Source organism: Heterodontus francisci, chromosome 2, assembly GCF_036365525.1.
Source record: "Heterodontus francisci isolate sHetFra1 chromosome 2, sHetFra1.hap1, whole genome shotgun sequence".
Classification (NCBI taxonomy): Eukaryota; Metazoa; Chordata; class Chondrichthyes; order Heterodontiformes; family Heterodontidae; genus Heterodontus; species Heterodontus francisci.
In genome coordinates this window covers 25281539-25299524 of record NC_090372.1, presented here as the reverse complement: position 1 = coordinate 25299524, position 17986 = coordinate 25281539, and the positions used below count along the sequence as shown (strand labels likewise).

General features: G+C 43.2%; 1 protein-coding gene and 1 pseudogene across 3 annotated transcripts in view; both read right to left on the bottom strand.

The window, feature by feature from the left end:
• Nucleotides 1–1146, bottom strand: part of LOC137383276 (nucleotide-binding oligomerization domain-containing protein 1-like) — a 28687-nt pseudogene extending 27541 nt beyond the window's left edge.
• Nucleotides 1147–7224: 6078 nt separating this feature from the next.
• Nucleotides 7225–17986, bottom strand: part of LOC137383250 (nucleotide-binding oligomerization domain-containing protein 1-like) — a 36917-nt gene continuing 26155 nt past the window's right edge. Inside the window, exons 8-11 of one of the 3 annotated variants that reach the window (XM_068055781.1) lie at nucleotides 17530–17613; nucleotides 15291–15374; nucleotides 12312–12395; nucleotides 7225–7561 (exon numbers count right to left, since the gene is read on the bottom strand). In XM_068055781.1, coding sequence (XP_067911882.1) covers nucleotides 7558–7561; nucleotides 12312–12395; nucleotides 15291–15374; nucleotides 17530–17613 — 256 coding nt within the window. In that variant the 3' untranslated portion in view covers nucleotides 7225–7557. Of the gene's footprint in view, nucleotides 7562–7723; nucleotides 9208–12311; nucleotides 12396–15290; nucleotides 15375–17529; nucleotides 17614–17986 lie in introns of those variants that run through there. The other 2 variants (XM_068055792.1, XM_068055773.1) reach the window with 2 other exon arrangements.

Below are 17986 nucleotides of genomic sequence, written 5' to 3'. Positions count from 1 at the left end.
TCTCAAGCTTTGACAACCCTTTAGATATGATCAAACAAAATTACTGGATAGAAAAAGACCAGCTGGTCCATCAAGCTTGCCACACATCATAAAGGTCAGAGAATCATGACTAAACAATTCCTCCCATACAGCCGTACAATTTTCTGGGAGTGGTAAACAAAAGCTGTGAAAATAACCTATAAAGAAATTTCCTTTAACCTATCTCCTCATTCTCAGTGGCAGTTTTAACTTGAGACTGATTCCTCCTTAAAGCGTTAAAAGAATTACTTTTGAAGGATAGTGAGACTCGGGTAGAGGAATGGAACAGCAATCTTCCACATTCAGCAGCGAGATGACTGAGCAATTTATCTGCTTTTTTTTTCTGGTTATATTAATTAATGAAGGAATAGCAGCTCGAACAATGAGGGATTAGTGCATGAGATTTTTAACATCCACTTGAAGCAATGGAGTAGGGGAACAGAGCTAAAGTATAATACCTCACCTGAATGGCACAGTGGTTAGCACTGCAGCCTCGCAGCTCCAGTGACCCAGGTTCAGTTCTAGGTACTACCTGTGTGGGTTTCTGCCAGGTGCTCTGGTTTCCTCCCACAGCCAAAGACGTGCAGGTTTATAGGTAAAATTGGCCATTGTAAATTGCTCCTAGTGTAGGTAGGAGAATGGTGGTGTTGTGGTAGGGAATATGGGATTGATGTAGGACTAGTATAAATGGGTGGTTGTTGGTCAGCACAGACTCAGTGGGCCAAAGGGCCTGTTTCGGTGCTGTATCTCTAAATAAATGAAAGGCAGCAATACTGAATAATTCAGGGTATCACTACTGATTACAAACTCAAACCCTAGTTGAAAATTGCATGTCCTCAGATCACGTGAAGCAGCAGTTAGTAAACAAGATGTTTACAGATTTTTGTTTTAACTAACACAGCTTAACCCCCTTAAACTTTCAGCATTACTGATGGTGATTATTTCAACCAAAAAACAAAACACGTTAGTTTAGACCCTGTACTGGAGTCATTAGTACTTAAAGCTAAGAATGTCTTACTCTCACAGTTGCCAGATTTCCCCAGCAGTACTGTACACACTTAGCACTTGTATGTGTGTTCCAATTCTCCAAGGTCTTCCTTCCTTCAAGATAGTTGTTTTCACTATAAAGCTCTGGGACCTCTGGTTTTAGCCTTACGTCAGTTACATGGCATGCACCAGTACTGACTTGCTTCAAGTTTTAAACAGGAAATTCTGACATTCTTTTCCCCTCAGAGATTTTTCAATGGGTTGTTCCTTTTCCTTCCGTCTTATTCACCCGTTCCCTAAATCGACGTCACCAACAGCAGTCTGACAGGTTGTGTGAATCTGCTTTGTCATGTGCCAACCTATCTGAGATCCCAGGATTGTAGGAGAAAAATGCAGCTGATTGCTATCAAATCATAACAGCAGCTTCACAGTAATGAAAGCTAGAGATAGTTTATTTCTTTGAGAAGTATTCCTCTAAGTTACCAATAAAATGGCTTAGTTTATCTTTTCCAAAGTACCATTTTCTTTTGGTACTGAAAAGTCAGCAACAAATCATTTACCTTTCATGACAATGTTAGTTCATTTTTTGCTTTCACTATTAATTACAGCTTGGTAAACACAATGATAAAGTCTTTAGAAAAATCCTTTTACTCGATACTACAACAACAATGTGCATTTATATAGTGTCTTTAATATTGAAAAATGTCCCAAGGTTCTTCAGAGAAAAGTTATCAGACAAAAATCACCACTGAGCCAATGAAGGAGATATTAGAAGGGAAATGGAGAACTCTGCAGATTAAGGGAGCCAGATTACAATGTTAACAGGCAGTGCAGAAGAAGGGGAAGCTAGAAAGGTAGGTTACAATGTTAGGGAGGAGTATGGGGATCTTATGGAGGAGAAATGGTCGGAATTGGAAGGAGTGGAAATCGGGGGATGGAAAGCAAGAGTGGGGTTTGCAAGTAACAAAGAAGCAACAGTGAGGAGTTGATGTAAGGAATTAGGAAACAATATCGGTGCACCAGAGAAGCAAAATAAAGTAGTGCTCCGGAAGCATATGTACAATAAAGTACTGGAGCTCCAATTTCTTCACCCTCTTTAATGACTAAATCCCTCCTCTTACCCATAACCCTAAATCCTCTGCAGTCCTGGGCACATCCCTTCCAGTTCCAAAAGCCAAAAGCTAGCCTGCAGCCCATGACTGATTCCTCACCAAGACATTCAAAGCCATCTTGGAGCATTCACCCTAGTGGAGATATATGTCCAGGGGGTAAACATTGAAACAATAAGACCTGAGAGAAATTTGGGATTTTAGACTTTGGATCTTATTAAAGTGAACAAAAGAATACAATGAAAGAATCATGTGACTGTTTCCCCAGTCTGTGTGAAAACTTGGACTTTCTGTACACAGCAGACAAGCTGCCTGAAAGTTGTCCTACTACCCTGCATGGTAAAGCAAACCTACAACTTCTCCCACGACCCTCCCTCCCCATCCATGCCTATTGGCCCGTTCCCTGGCTGCATCCCTTCCTTCACACCTGTAACTCAAAATGTGCCTTATAACTCCCATGGCTCCCTCCCCTGCCCAATCAGCATTCTGCACTGTCACTGAAAAATGAGGCCATTCCCTTGGCAAGCCCCTGGCCACCTCACATCCATGCAGAAAGGTGAAGAGAGAAGAAGAACATGGCACATGAAGCACAAACACAACAAAAGATAAGGACACAGAGATGAGCAAAAATAGTACATAACCAGAGAGGCAAAAACGTGACTGTTACGATCAGGTGAGGAGGGGTCGAAAGGCTCCCCTCTTGTCCCTCTCATTGTTTGACCACAACAGGGTTTATTTTTTTTAAACAGTGAATGTGCTTACCAATTTAGTGAATGTTTAACCCTGTTTGTGCCATCATCACAAAAGAACCAATTAGACAGGTGGTCTTGAGTTTAAACAAGAAAGAGGTTAGTTTAATGTACTTAAAATCTCCCTGGGGTCTCTGTCTGTAGCAATGGTAGAGTTGGATGTTCCACAGTCACAGACGGAGTTTGAATCTTGCAATATTGTCTGGAGAGAGAGACAGAAAGCCCCGCCGGGTTCCTGCACGGATTAGTTCTCAAAGCTTGTCTGTCTCTGGAAATCAGGTAACCACATCCATAATGGTGAGAAGATACTGGTAGCCCCCTTTTGATTTCAGCAGGGGTCCCACACCATTCACCAGCACTCTGCTGAAGGGTTCCCCAAAAGCTGGTATGGGAATTAGGGAATCAGGTTTTATTGCAGGTTGGGGCTTCCCTACAACCATGTATGGCAAGTTTTACAAGACTTCAGTACATCTTTATGGAGTTTTGGCCAGTCAGAATGCTGTCTTATGCAGGCTTGGGTTTTTTGCATACTGACATATCCAGCCATTGAAAGTTCATGGGCTATTCTTAGTATTTCCTTACGGTACCTCGGCAACACCACTATCTGGTGAACCCACTGTCCACTCTTCGTCTGCAGGTCTGTGAGGAGGTCGCCACTTCTTTATCAGCAAGTCATTCATTAAAGAGAAGCACTCTGGGACCGCCCTCTGCTTCAGCTTGAGTTTGGGCTGTCTCTGCTATCTTTTTTAATACTGGGTCAGTTGCTGAGCCTCAACTGAAGAAGACCTGTTTAACACATCCTTTGGGTCCTCTAACTGTGAGATTTAGAACCTTACTTATAATTTGTTCTTGGACCAGACTATAAGAATTCAGACAAGGAGACACCTAAAGTAGAGAGATCAGGATGATTCATTAAGGCTAAAAGCAATATTTAACAAATCCAAGGCTGTCGATATGCTAGCTCAGATGGCCTTTACTCTCCACTGGCTCTAGTGGCACAGCCAGCTTGTGACTCCTCTTCTCTTGTCTCTCCCTTTGCCATCTTCAAATCTGTGGGCTGCATTTGCTGACAATGCAACCACTAGGTGGTGCTGTAATGGCACATGCGCAAATGCTGCCTGTGCCAGTAAAACATCGCAGTCTGCGACGTCAGGCAGCCGCCAGGATTAAAGATGGTGCTGCTCAAATAATCACAAGATGGCAACCTAAACACATGGCAGCACACAATGGCTGGAGAGGGGAGGGAGCGGGGAGGGGAGGGAGCGAGCGGGCCGGGGAGGGGAGGGGAGCGAGCGGGCAGGCAGTGAACGAGCGGACAGGTGGGTGTGCCAGTGGTCGGGGGTGTGGCGCGCGGGCGGGGGGCAGTGAGCGAGCGAGCGGTCAGGGCTGTGAGCGAGCGGGCGGGCGGCGGGGGTCGGGAGCGGGCGGCGGGGGGAAGGAAGAAAGCGCACCCGCCACCAGCAAGGTCTTCAGCAGCGCTCCCCCCACCCCCGCTCTCTCCCCGCTCCCCCCTCCCCCAACCCCTGCTCTCTCCGGCCCGGATCCCCCACCATCTGCCCATGTTACGCGATGACGTCTTCTGCGCATGTGCCAACCAATCCTGGCACTGCGGAATGCAGCGCATGCGCAGAGGGTAGGAACCAATTTACGCATGTGCGCATATTGGCGCAGCCGGATGACGTCAGCTGCCACGGCTGCATGTCAATAATCACTGTGAAATCTGTGCACTGAACCTCTCCAGGTCTGTTCTTTTATTCTTTGTAGTTGGTGGCTCCTTCTGTGCACTGATTGGTTGGTTCATACATATCACTGTTTCGATTGGTCCTGCCATTTTGTTTGTCAGTATTTCTGTTTGTACATTAATCATGAACACATGCGCAAAACAATGTGTACAAATAATCCATTATAACCTCGAGGTCCATTGGATCATACATTTCCGGCAAGACTCATCCTGCTTTTCTGTTACATTTTGATCACAATTTGTTACATAGTTTTTGATATCTATTCTTTTCTTTCCCTTTATCTGTTTGTTATTGGTCTGTATCACAAAGTAATTCTGGTTGACTCAAACTGTGTAAGCATTATTTTTCCAGTAAGATACACAGCTAAAGCTAATTCTTCATTTACCAAAATGTTATGCAAAACATATATATATAAAATTCATAATACAAAAAAAGGCCAGTAAAAATGACAGAATCCACATTTCCTACAAACTTCCCAAAGAAGGTTTCAGATAACCAGACAGTTGGGTTATCTGTCTGCTGTGCCAGTTCAGCCTCCTCTGACGGAACATGTTTGGCAAATGATTGGGTCACCACGCAGTCAGGGAAAATGCCAGGGACTTTCTCTTGCAACTGCTCTGTCTCTCTGACCTCTTTCGGTCTCTCTAAAACCACTGGTGAAGCAACCACCTTTGTCCCCACCAGATCATTAGCCAGGAGCAGGTCAACTCCATCCACAGGTAAACTAAGGACAATCCCCATGGTCCTAAAACAAGGTTGGCACTCCAGGTGCATCCGATATAAAGGTATGGGCATATACTTTCGTCCGATACCATTTACTAGCACTCTAGCATTCAATGCACTCTCTGGGGGAAAGGTCATGCCTTTTCCCAGCAGAAGGGATTGGGTGACTGCTCTATCTATCTGCTCTATCTACCTCACTCAAGGAGTATGAGGTCACTTCTCCTTGGGACACAACATCCTGGTAATTCTCAAGGATTTTGTTAAATTTTCCCGCACTCACCGCAATAAGTTTACTGAGTCCTACTGCTGCAGTTAAAGACACAACCTGGTCTGCTGTGCTTTCCATCAGGGCCCCTTTTTCTGCACTGGTCTGGTGTGCCCTGATTAATCCTACAGGTTTTGCCCGTAACTTCCAGCAGTAAGCTTGCAGGTGACCTGCCCTGTTAACAGTGGAAACATACAGGTCTTTGAGTCTCAATCCTGCTCTCGGCACCGTCCTTTTTGACCTAAGGAGGGCCCCTGTGTGTCCAGCTTTCCCTTCTTGCCCATGGATGTTCAGGCTTCTATCACCCTGTCACTTTTTATCCTTTTCAGGTTTTTGGGGGTGACTAGGGAAGGGTTTCCCTTGTGGTAAGGGCTTGTGGCCAAGTGCAAATTCATCAGCCAGGATTTCAGCCTGCCTGGCTCTTGGAACCTTGTGTTCCTCTATGTAGATTTTAATGGAAAGGGGGAGTGAGTTTTTGAACTCCACAAGAAAGATCACCTCTCTGAGGTTTTCATATGTGGGCTGTATCTTGAGTGCCTGTATCCATTGGTCAAAAGTGAGCTGTTCAACTCTTTCAAACTAATTTTTGGTGATCTCATAGTCTGATGAACTCTCATCAGGGAACAGTGAATAAATTTCACGGGCTTTTCCTGTTAGTTTACTTTGCAATAACAGGGTCCAGCTGTCTGCTGGCCACTTCAGTTGTTTTGCAAGCTTTTCAAAAAAGATGAAAAATGCTTCCACATCCCCCTCATTGAACTTTGGAATCAACTAGGAGAACTTTAAGAGCTCAGCGCCCGGTCCTGAGCCAGGGGTAGTTCCTTCACTAGCGGTGTCTTCACTGCTTGCATTGGCTCTTCCCTTAGTTAGTTTGAGTACCTTAATTCACTTTCCTCCTTCTCCTTATGGAAAGCTCTTTCTTTTTCCCTTTTCTGATGCTCTCTCTCTGCTTTCTCTCTCTGGAAAGTTCTTTCTTTTTCTTTTTCTTGGAATTCTAATTCGAGTCTCCTCTTTTCTAGCTGTATCTTAGCTAATCTTACCCTGTCTGTTTCTGACTCCGAAGCTGCTTCAGGCTCAAGTGCAAAATGGTTGGCCACATGTTTTAGGATTTCGGGTTTCCTAGCTTTTGCACAGGTAGTAATCCCTAACTGCCCAGCTACATTCCTCAACTCTTCAATAGATAGGACTTTTAACCTGTCTCAAGTTATTTCACACTGGGTTAGGAAGGTACTGGCTCGAATGTGGACATTTTTGTACTCTAGCAGCGATAACCACAAGAAAACCTGTATTGAAATTTTTAAATTTTTGCTAGGGATCAATTTTGGTTTCCCATTTCCAATTTCTCATTTGTCTATGTATATTGATCCCAGTTAGAGCCACTAAATTTCTGTTACAATCAGGTGAGGAGGGGTCAAAAGGCTCCCCTCTTGTTCCTCGCGTTGTTTGACCTCAACAGGGTTTATTTCTTTTGAACAGTGAATGTGCTGACTAATTCAATGAATGTTTAACCCTTTTTGTGTTATGATCATAAAAGAATAAATCAGACAGGTTTTCTTGAGTTTAAACAAGAAAGAGGTTAGTTTATTGTGCTTAAAATCAAAACCCAATCTAAGTAAAATAATAAACAATGTTCCAATTTTCACACACACACACACACACACCCTCGAGGATCACACACACACACCAATAGATTACAAAGTGATGAAGAATAGTTTGGTTGGATTAGAGTCCAGAACAATTAAAAATAATATACGGTCTGTGGGGTCTGGTAATTCAGTTGTCTTCTGGCTGAATTCCTGGTCTTGAAGCCTCTGGTTGGTAGAAGTATACTTGCAGCTGGTCTACCTGCTTTAGGATTTTCTTGGAGACAGTGATGTAACTGGTTTTCTCCCCGGGGTCTCTGTCTGTAGCAATGGTAGACTTGGATGTTCCGCAGTTGCAGACAGAGCCCAAAGCTTGCAGCATTACCTGGAGAAAGACACACACAGCCTCACTGGGGTCCTGCACATATTAGCTCTCAAAGCTTGGCTGCTGTGTGCAACAGAAACTCCAAGCTTTCACACAGACTGGCGAAACTGTCACAAGACTCTTTCAGTGTTTTTTTTTTCACTTTAATGAGATCCAAAGTCTAAGAATCCCAAACCTGTCTTGGATCTTATTGTTTCAATGTTTACCCCCTGGAGGTACATCTCCACTCGGGTGAATGCTCCAAGATGTCTTGCTAATGAGAGCGATACCAGATAATTTAGTCAACTCTTCAAGCCATTGTTCAGGATGCGAGCTATTTAGACACATGTCTCTACTTTGGAGCCTTGGAATGTGAGCTATTTCAATGCAAATTGTGGTGGCCATCTTAGCTGCCAGCTTTTTAGAAGTTGAATACAGGATTCCAGCTCTCCTTTTAAAAGTTTAATGTACGTTGCCAACCAATGGATTAAAATCACCATTCAGCAGAGCACGTTTTCATGACAGTAATACAGTTATACTCCAACAAACAGCAGTCTGAAAATAACAGCTAGAAGAAAAGGGTGAGTTGGATCCTTCAACGCCACAGGAGATCCACTAGTAATGTATATACAAAAAGCTGGAGCTTGACTTTAACTGCAACACTCGTTCAGTTTGAAGGCCAGATTTTGTTTTAAAAAAAACGCATTTTCACATTTCATGACACAAGCATTGGACAATACCATTGTTGTGGCTTATTTTTCGTCCTGTTCGATTAATTTTAAGAAGCAACTACCAAGAATGCACATAGAACTATAAATATTTAATATTGTGCTGAGGGGAGAGCACAGTAACTGGTCGCGGTAAGTCCATGATGGGAATGTGAGAATGAAACACCTTTACAGACAATGGGATAGCACTGAAATTTAAATATAGATTTATGTTTCTGTTGTAGCAATTTTGAACAGATAATGTAGATAATTGATGATGAAAATGTAACTTTTTACAAGATGGGAGTTGCTGTTCTGAGCAGCTAATTGTGCAAGTGCTATTCTAACCGAAAATAACCAACTTAACCAAAAATAAATTGCATATTGCCGTTGAGGCAATTCATCAATAATTTTGTCTAGTTCTTAGAAAAATATTTCTAAATTATAATCATTGTGAGTGGTTTGTGGGGGGTGGGGGGAATAGTACAATGTCTCCTGGTGGTCAGACTGCAATACATAGTGACAAGTTTATATAGGCAGTTTTCATTGTAAATATGAACGTAGGAATTTATAATGGAAAAAAATTGACACAAAAAATGACAAAATTGTAACAGAAAGTATAAAGTTCTGTAGACAGGAGGTATTGTAAAATTCTTATAAAAACAGCATATTTTTTAATTTCTGAAGTATTAGCTTGGCACAGTGGTCGCATTCACATACATTCCACAAGATTAAAGGTTACAGCTATTAATTTTTAATCTTTTGAGCTGTTTGATGTACATTGTACCACACAACACAGTATTTGCTAAATTTTCTTCAGATAGTGTTGCAGATGGTGTAGCTCCTCAGTTCCAGTTATCAATTCTATGTCCCAGCCCAGCAGATGCTGTTCAAAACACAACCCGTTGCTCTGCATTGAGTGCTGTGGCTTCCTCAACAGATATTTTATTGCTCTTCAGGCTAATGTGGGACAGACACAAGAAATAAAGCACCATGAAATGACCACTTGTGGAATCTTTTCAACCAATATTATTTACTTTCTCTTTCAGCCATGGTCTAGTCAATATGGAGCACAGGCCCTGTTTTCTGAACCCCCTGGCTTGCCTGTGACTGATCGCTAGGTAGTACACAAAAGTAGACCTTTTTCTTTCAATATTAACTTAAAACACTGAGTGAAAATAATGATGGGGGCTTGAGTTACTGTACAAGCACCTACGTTGCTGATCTGATTCTGGGTGCGATTAATGGAAGAGGGTGTGGGAAAATGGCACACTGACATGTAACACAAAGGTCCGAGTGTTTCAAGCCTGTGTCCTCAGGATCTTGCTCTTCAGCAGCGAGGCCTGGACAACGTATATCAGCCAAGAGCAATGTCTCAACGTATTCCATCTTTGCTGTCTCTGGAGAATCCTTGGCATCAGGTGGCAGGACCGTATCTCCAACGCAGAAGTCCTCGAGGCAGCCAACATCCCCAGCATGTACACCCTATTGAGCCAGCGTCGCTTGAGATGGCTTGGCCATGTGAGCCGCATGGAAGATGGCAGGATCCCCAAGGACATATTGTACAGCGAGCTCGTCACTGGTATCAGACCCAACAGCCGTCCATGTCTCCGCTTTAAAGACGTCTGCAAACGTGAATGAAGTCTTGCGACATTGACCACAAGTCATGGGAGCCAGTTAACAGCGATCGCCAGAGCTGGCAGACAGCTATAATGGCAGGGTTGAAGAGAGACCAGTCAAAGAGACTCAGCAGTTGGCAGGAAAAGAGACAGCAGTGTAAGGAGAGAGCCAACTGTGTAACAGCCCCGACAACCAACTTTACCTGCAGTGCTTGTGGAAGAGCCTGTCAGTCTAGAATTGGCCTTTATAGCCACTCCAGGCGCTGCTCCACAAACCACTGACCACCTCTAGGCACTTACCCATTGTCTCTCGAGTTTGCAGAAGGAGGTGGTTACATGGAATGGTGAAATAGAAAATGGGAGTGAGTATGAGCACATGGGACATAGAAAATAAGTGAGAGGAGAAATTTAAAAAACTGAAGAGAGAGAATTAGAGATATGAAATTTCTAAAATTATTTTGTGTAAAATCACTGGGCTGAATTTTATCAAGTAAAATGGCAGCCCGCATGCATGGGCTGTGTGTCGCCATGCCGCTGCGATCTAGCGTGTGGCGACTCAGTTAAATATGCAGGGCGGGCCACCCTCCCCAATCACGTAGTGGGGCTGACCTCAGCAACGCGTGACGGCATCAGCTGCCTCTGCGCAGCCGCTGGCGCCATTTTTAAAGAGCTGCCCAGCCTGCGCAGCAACTACAGAATTGAACCCCGATACCCCCCCACTAACTGTAAATAAATTTCTGACTCGTTCCCCCCCACCCCCACCCCAATACAATGAAAATAAATGGCTGCCGATTTCCACACCCCCTCCAATCAAAATACTTACATTGACGATTTGACCCCTCCCCCACTCCCAACTGCACACAGTGCAGAGGTCACCCCTTCCCCCACCCTCCCCCCTACAATAGAAATGCAGAGTTGACCCCCTCACCCCTCCTACTTCACTAAAAACCCTAACTTCCCCCCTCGGTGGTGCCAGCTTTCCTTGGAAGGGAAAGTAAAGGCGTGTGAGTGCCGCCTGTCGCAGGGAAGATCCCGGACAGCCGATAAGATCGCAGTGAATGGTATTTAAATGTATTAATTTCCTTTATTTAAATATTTAAAGTTGATCCCGCCGCCAAGCGGCGGGGAGCGGGGCCGCCACAGAGCCTCACTGCCACCGGGAAGATCAGGCCCGGCAATCCCGGCATCAGGCTCCGTGGTGGGCCACTGCGATCTTCCGCACCCTACCTCCCCCCCACCCCTTTGCCACAGAGTCTGACGCAGGACCTCAACAAAATCCTGGCCACTTTGTGTGATATAAATCGCTATCAATGTACTTATCGATGGCCAACCATGACAGAAAATGGAAATTCTCATTAACTCAAAGAACCAGTGTAACAGATAGAAATACATTTTAGAAAATGAAGAGTTATTGAGAAAACCTCAAGACATATTTGAACTTGAGGGAGCTATTGAAATAATGTGGGGGGGCGGGTATAACAGTTACAGGCAGACTTTTTTTGTTTAGGGAAGGAGAATAATTATGTTCTTTTTGCCACGATGATGTCATGCTAGCAAAGTGATGATGCGTTTGAGTCCAATTTATCTCATCACTCTATTATTGGGAACAGATGGACAGCTTGTCCAAGCAGTTGTTCTTTGAAGGTGCTGCTTACTTAACCTGAATGCCACACCTGACAACATAGTAGTGATGGTGTCACGACAGGTTTCCCAAACGAATGATTCCATGTTGAGGCCTGCAACTTGCAACAGCAGCGTCAAGACTGTCAAACTATCCAATCAGGATCTACTGTGTTTCAAAGTAGGTTGTCGTCCATGTGTTTGTAATCGGTTGTGTTGTACCAGAGGTCATTTTGTTGTAATATGAAGGTGAAATTCTGGTTGTGCATAGACTACAGACACATCATGGAGTCCATTATTGTAATTAAAGGTGGAAAGGTGTCATCTGCTTTTCAATTCCAGTCACATCAGGAATCTAGGAGAGGTGATTCTGGGTAGAATTTGCCAATCATGATACAAGTGGAGAAGTGTTTTCTGATGTCAGAAGAACAGGGAACTCTCCACAAAATGTCTGCTCCCAGGTTACCACTGACCAATCGGTCCAAATATAAACAATGGGATAGCAAAAGTAAATGAGAGTCACCAGTAACAGAAAGATTGCTAAGTTTAAAATATTTCAGATTATGGGCAATTCACTAGACCATACTTCCCCTTTTCAGCACTTCCCCCTTATCTCCTTCTCCTCCAAGTATTAGAATTTTGTACAAAAGAAAATAAGTTTTCTGCTACTGGGGGGAAACCGAAATGTGGTTTAAATAACTGCCAGCTCCTTAGAATAAATTCAGCCATGTGGCAGATCTTAGTTTAGAGAAAGGGGTAATTCAGCAATGAAACTACTAAAATGCCTTATTAGTGTATAGCACAGCTTCTCAGGGCTGTTCTTACCAGAGTTCTCGCATTGAGCTGTTTTCCCTCAGCGCTTCAATGAGACTGTTTGCTCCAAGCAATGTAATGTTGTTCTTAACCAACCTGAAAAATACCACAGTCTTTTAATTTCATTCTGCTGTTTCCTCCCATTTGATGGCCTTGTCTCCCTTTTGGTGAGCTTTACGCACCTACCCAGGACAGAGACTAGAACCTGCAGATGCTAGCACTGTGATGAACGGGCAAAAAGTATACTGGATAATGTCAGTTATTTCCTTATCTGAGACCTTCCACTTACATGGAATTAACTGCATATCTCCTTGCCTTCCACTATGTAACTTCTATGCCTCACTGATACCTATTATCTCACATTTTCATTGTGCATTTATTATGCCCTCCCCCCCCACCCCCCATTGTCTGTCCTCTACATCTCATTGTCCCCATTGTGTCTCTTCATTATCCCACTGTCCCCCATTTTGCATCCTCTATATCCCATCCTTTCCCATTGTATGTCTTCTATATCTCGCTATCCCCCATTGCGAGTCCTCTATACCTCACTGTCCCCCAATATGTGTCCTCTATATCCCAATGTTCCCCCATTGTAGGCCCTCTGTATCTCATTGTCTCCCTAATCTGTGTCCTTTTATATCTTATTGTCCACCATTATATGTCCTCTAAAATCTCATTGTCCCCCATGGTGTGTCCTCTATATCCTGCTGTTCCCTATTGCATATCCTCTAAATCCCACTGCACCCCATTATGTGTTCTCTATATCCTGCTACCCTCCATTGTGTAGTAGTAATTTACTACTGACAACCATTCTATAACCATTATATCCCACTGTCTCTGTCTCCTGTAGCCTACTGTCCGATGTCTCCCTTCTACATCCCAATGCCTTTCTACACCCACTTTATCTTCCTATCACTTAAAGTAATATGCTCCAAAGTTTTTCTCTGTTTCTTTCTCCACAGGTGCTGCCTGACTTGCTGAGGATTTCCAGCATTTTTTTTCTATTCCTTTAAAGCTTTGCCACTTTCTGTGTCTTTGTTGCATATTCCATCTATTTACATATCGTTCTGTATCTTTAATACACTATACCACATATTTCACTGGGAACTAAAAGGAGAGCTTAGTTTCAGCGAAACAATCCCATCAATCTTCTGCACTGGCAATGGCATTTCAACAATTGCAAATAATAGATTTTGTTTTGACTAATTCATTAATCTCCTATGGCACTGTGAAGAGACAAAAAGTGAAACCAGATTATGATTCAATAGTGAACAAGGATCGAGTATTTTTTTATTAATTCATATAATGTGTGAGTTGCTGGCAAGTCCAGCATTTATTGGCCATCTCTAACAGCCCTTGAGAAAGTGATGGCAAGCTGCCTTCTTGAGTACAACTGAGTGACTTGCTAGGCCATTCTAGAGGGCAGTTAAGGGTCAACCACATTGCTGTGGGTCTGGAGTCACATCTAGGCCAGACCAGATAAGGACAGCAGATTTCCTTCCCTAAAGGACATTAGTGAACAAGATTGTTTTTTATGACAATCTGGTAGTTTTTTGGTCACCATTACTAGTACTATATTTTTATTCCAGATTTTATTTAGTTAATTGAATTGTATTTAAATCCTCCAGCCGTCATAGTGAGATTTAAAATCATGTCTCCAGATCATTAATCCAGGCCTCTGGATTGCCAGTCCAGTTACATAATCTCTTTGGTACCATACCCAATATAGACATTTTATGGATTTTTGGCCATTACATTGGGTACAGTAGTGTAGTACTTATAATACTGGACTAGTAATCCAGACAACTACCATGGCAATTTTGGAATAAAAAGCTTGTACCAGCAAAAGTAACCATGAAACCACTGGATTTTCATAGGGGCCCAATGGCCATAATTCCCTTTCCAAATATCAGGTCTATCTTCTGCTTTTTACATGGCAACAGTGACTAGAATTCAAAAGTACAGTCCCGCCACTTAAAACACCCATACTTAAATTGAACAATTGCTTAAATCAGTCAAAAAGTGTCAGCCATCATCAGTTTGTATTAAAGTCAATTTTAAAAGTGCTGGTTATAGTATGTTAAGTGCTCTGTGTATTTCAGGCAGAAACAGGTGTGGTCACTCACTATATCACCTTGATAAGGTGTACTGACTGCAAGAACTAACGTAAATAAATAGCATCTCATTAAGATCCAATTACCTTTTGTATTTTTTGTACCTTTCTAATCCTCAATAAATTGGGTGGCATTACAGTTTGTACTAAACCTCCATTTCCCACAATTCAATAATGATCTACATTGACTGTGAAGTATTTTGAGATGCCCTGGGGTCATGAAAGGTGCCACACAAATTTAGTTTAGAGATACAGCACTGAAACAGGCCCTTCGGCCCACCGAGTCTGTGCCGACCATCAACCACGCATTTATACAGAAGTTGGCTTGTGTGAAATCTGGAAATAGATTGAAAAGGCTAACAACAAAATGGGTGAGAATTGTTTCAGGAAGAATGGTAAATTTGTGCTTGATTTTTAATTCCCTCATGGCTTGACCTGACCCTGTCAAAACTTTGATTAGATTAGATTAGAGATACAGCACTGAAACAGGCCCTTCGGCCCACCGAGTCTGTGCCGAACATCAACCACCCATTTATACTAATCCTACACTAATCCCATATTCCTACCAAACATCCCCACCTGTCCCTATATTTCCCTACCACCTACCTATACCAGTGGCAATTTATAATGGCCAATTTACCTACCAACCTGCAAGTCTTTTGGCTTGTGGGAGGAAACCTGAGCACCCGGAGAAAACCCACGCAGACACAGGGAGAACTTGCAAACTCCACACAGGCAGTACCCAGAATTGAACCCGGGTCGCTAATGCAAATCCTTTTCTTGGTTTTCTATTAATAAGATCTCTTTCTCTCTCATACCGTGCTTTTCACAGAATTACATAAAGATGCAAATAAATTGAACATATCTGAAACACATACCACAAAGCTTGTAGGCTCCAGTTTACTTTGAGCGCATCTGCGAAGCACCTCGCTGCTTCATCATCCAATTCATTTGCTGTAAGCCTAATTTAGAAAAGTCACATTTTCAGAATATTACAGAACTCTGCCATGGCTAGCTAAGGTTTGGCATTGAGAGTGCTTAAGGGGCTGTAAGCACAACTCTTAGGTAAAGTTGGGAAATATTATTAGGAAAGTACCATCTCTGAAAAATCAATTTTCAGTATTCTAGTGTGTTTTCTTTCAATAATATTTTTCCCTTTTTTGGCACACCTTCCAATACCAAGTATATTTGGAGAAGGGGACATTAGGAACAGGCATAGCCCATTCAACTCCTCAAGCCTGTTCTGCCATTCTATTAGATCATAGCTGGTCTGTACCTCAGCTCCATTTAGCTGCCTTTGCCCAGTGTTTCTTACTTTTACCTTATCCCTTACCTAACAAAAATCTATTGATCCCAGCTCTGAAAATTTTAATTGTCCTCCGCCCCCGCCTCCACCCCCACCTCCGCACCCCCCCCAACCCCCAGCAACCACAGCCTTGCAAGGGAACAGAGTTCCAGATTCCAATACCTTTTGTCTGAAAAAGTAATTCCTGATTTCACTCCTCAATGGCTCAACTACTGTACTTCTACATGAAAATGTACAGAACATAACACTGCAAGTTTGGAGACCTAGGATTTGGGATTTGAAAGTGTAAATATTTGATTTTTCCACTTATCTGAATGTTGGACACTTTGGGCTGGATTTTACCAGCCCTTCGACATTGGGGGTCATGGCAAGGGGGGGCCTGTAAAATTCTTCCGGAGAGGCCCGCCTCAAGCCCCGACGCTGAGAAGGCCCCACTGCATTTTACCGGCGGCGGCGAGGCCTTGGTGTAGCCTCCACACCGCACAGTGGTGGAGCCTTCATTTGCGTAATAAAATGAATGCAAATAAATGTTAGTTAACTTACCTGGACCAGGCAGCCATCCCCTGCCGATATTCTAGTCCCACACCTTCGGATCCCCATTTGGGGGGAGCAGGGAAAACTCTTTTGATTGGTTGGGGGAGGGGGGAATGATGCAAAAGTGTTATGGTTTAAAGTTGTTAAAGGTTGTGGGGGAAAGGTTGGGATCTGCATAAAAGATTTTTTGGGGGAGAATGTCTTCCTTGGTGCTGTGGGTGAGGGGAGTGTAAAATAATTCCATGTGTAACTGCACTTTTCCACAGTCTTTGACTTTAAAAATGCAAATGCATCTGAAGGGCTTGGAGCCCTTTAAAAATGGTGCCGGTGCCTGCGCGGTGGCACCAGACGCCATTGCTGGGGATGGGGCGGCCGCCCCCCTCTATGTCATTGGGGGCAGCCACTCCGCCCCCTCCAATTAAATGAGCCCCCTTGCGAAATATTGCGGGGGCTCAGCAGCGCACAAGTCACGACTTCTACAAAGCAAATTCAGCCCAAATGTTTTGTGCATCTTCCATTACGTTTTCAAGGAGAGAGTAGGCCCAAGGATGCATGCATTGCATCTGCATATGTGTGTTGTACATGCCATGATAATGTCATGCATGTGACATTCCCATATCACCAGGCGTCATTTATGGGAGGGGAACAGGGAAAATCTTTGTATTTAAACAAAAGTCAAGATGAAATTATTTTTAACCATCAAAAAGAATAATCCAGGAATTTATGGGGAATAATTTTTAACAAATGATTTTAATCCTTCTAAAAAGATACTGCAAGTCAGGTAAAGGCGAGCCAGGGATATAATAGAAATATGGGAATAAAAGCTTGTTCCGCCATTCAATTAGATCATGACTGGTCTGCATCTTAACTCCATTTACCTACCTTGGCTCCCTGGCCTTTGCCTACCAATCTTAGTTTTGAAATTTTCAATTCACTTAGTCTCGCATTTTTTTGGTGGGGGGAGAAGGGGAGGGAATTCCAGATTTCCACTAGCCTTTGTGTGAAGAAAGCTCCATCTGCTCTGCTTCAATAATAAGCTTTTGCCCAAATTTCAGAACATCACCTGCTATCGCACCAGCTTGACAATCTTCCTTTGCCCATTGAGTGAGGCTGCCAACTTTGGTGTCAATTAACGCCAAATCAGTTTGTGCTGTGCGTCCGTGTCCATTACAGTCTAAATTGACACTTGCCCAAAATCATTTTACATACCAGGAGAGACTTTCATTCCAGCTGAGCTGGAGACTTAATTCCACAAAGTACAGGATTAAAACTAATACCAGAGTATCTTCAGGGAACTGTTTTCTTCCAGTGCTGCAGCTAAACTTTTACCTCCCTCTGTGGAAATGCCATTGGCTGCAAGACTGGGGAAAAAAGATGTATTTAATTAAATGATAAATTACAGATAATTCACAAAATTACATCCCTACTTTATTACAATAAATAGGATTGCTTTCTCTTTCCACACATAAATAGTGATCATGAGTGCAGAAAAGGGCGATGGTTCTGTCCAGGCAAAGGTATAATGTGCTGTTGACCTGTTTTAACACTTTGGTGTCTAAATGCCAAATAGTTGAGACTAAAGGAGCTCTGAGAGAAAATAGGAAGCAATAGGTAATATCTGCGAGAAGGAAGTGGCTCAGGACACCAGCAGTGAGAGCTGAGGATGGTGAGCTCAGCAGTTCAAGTCAAGGAATGGGAGAACTCAGATAGGCAGCAGATTATCGTTATTTTATG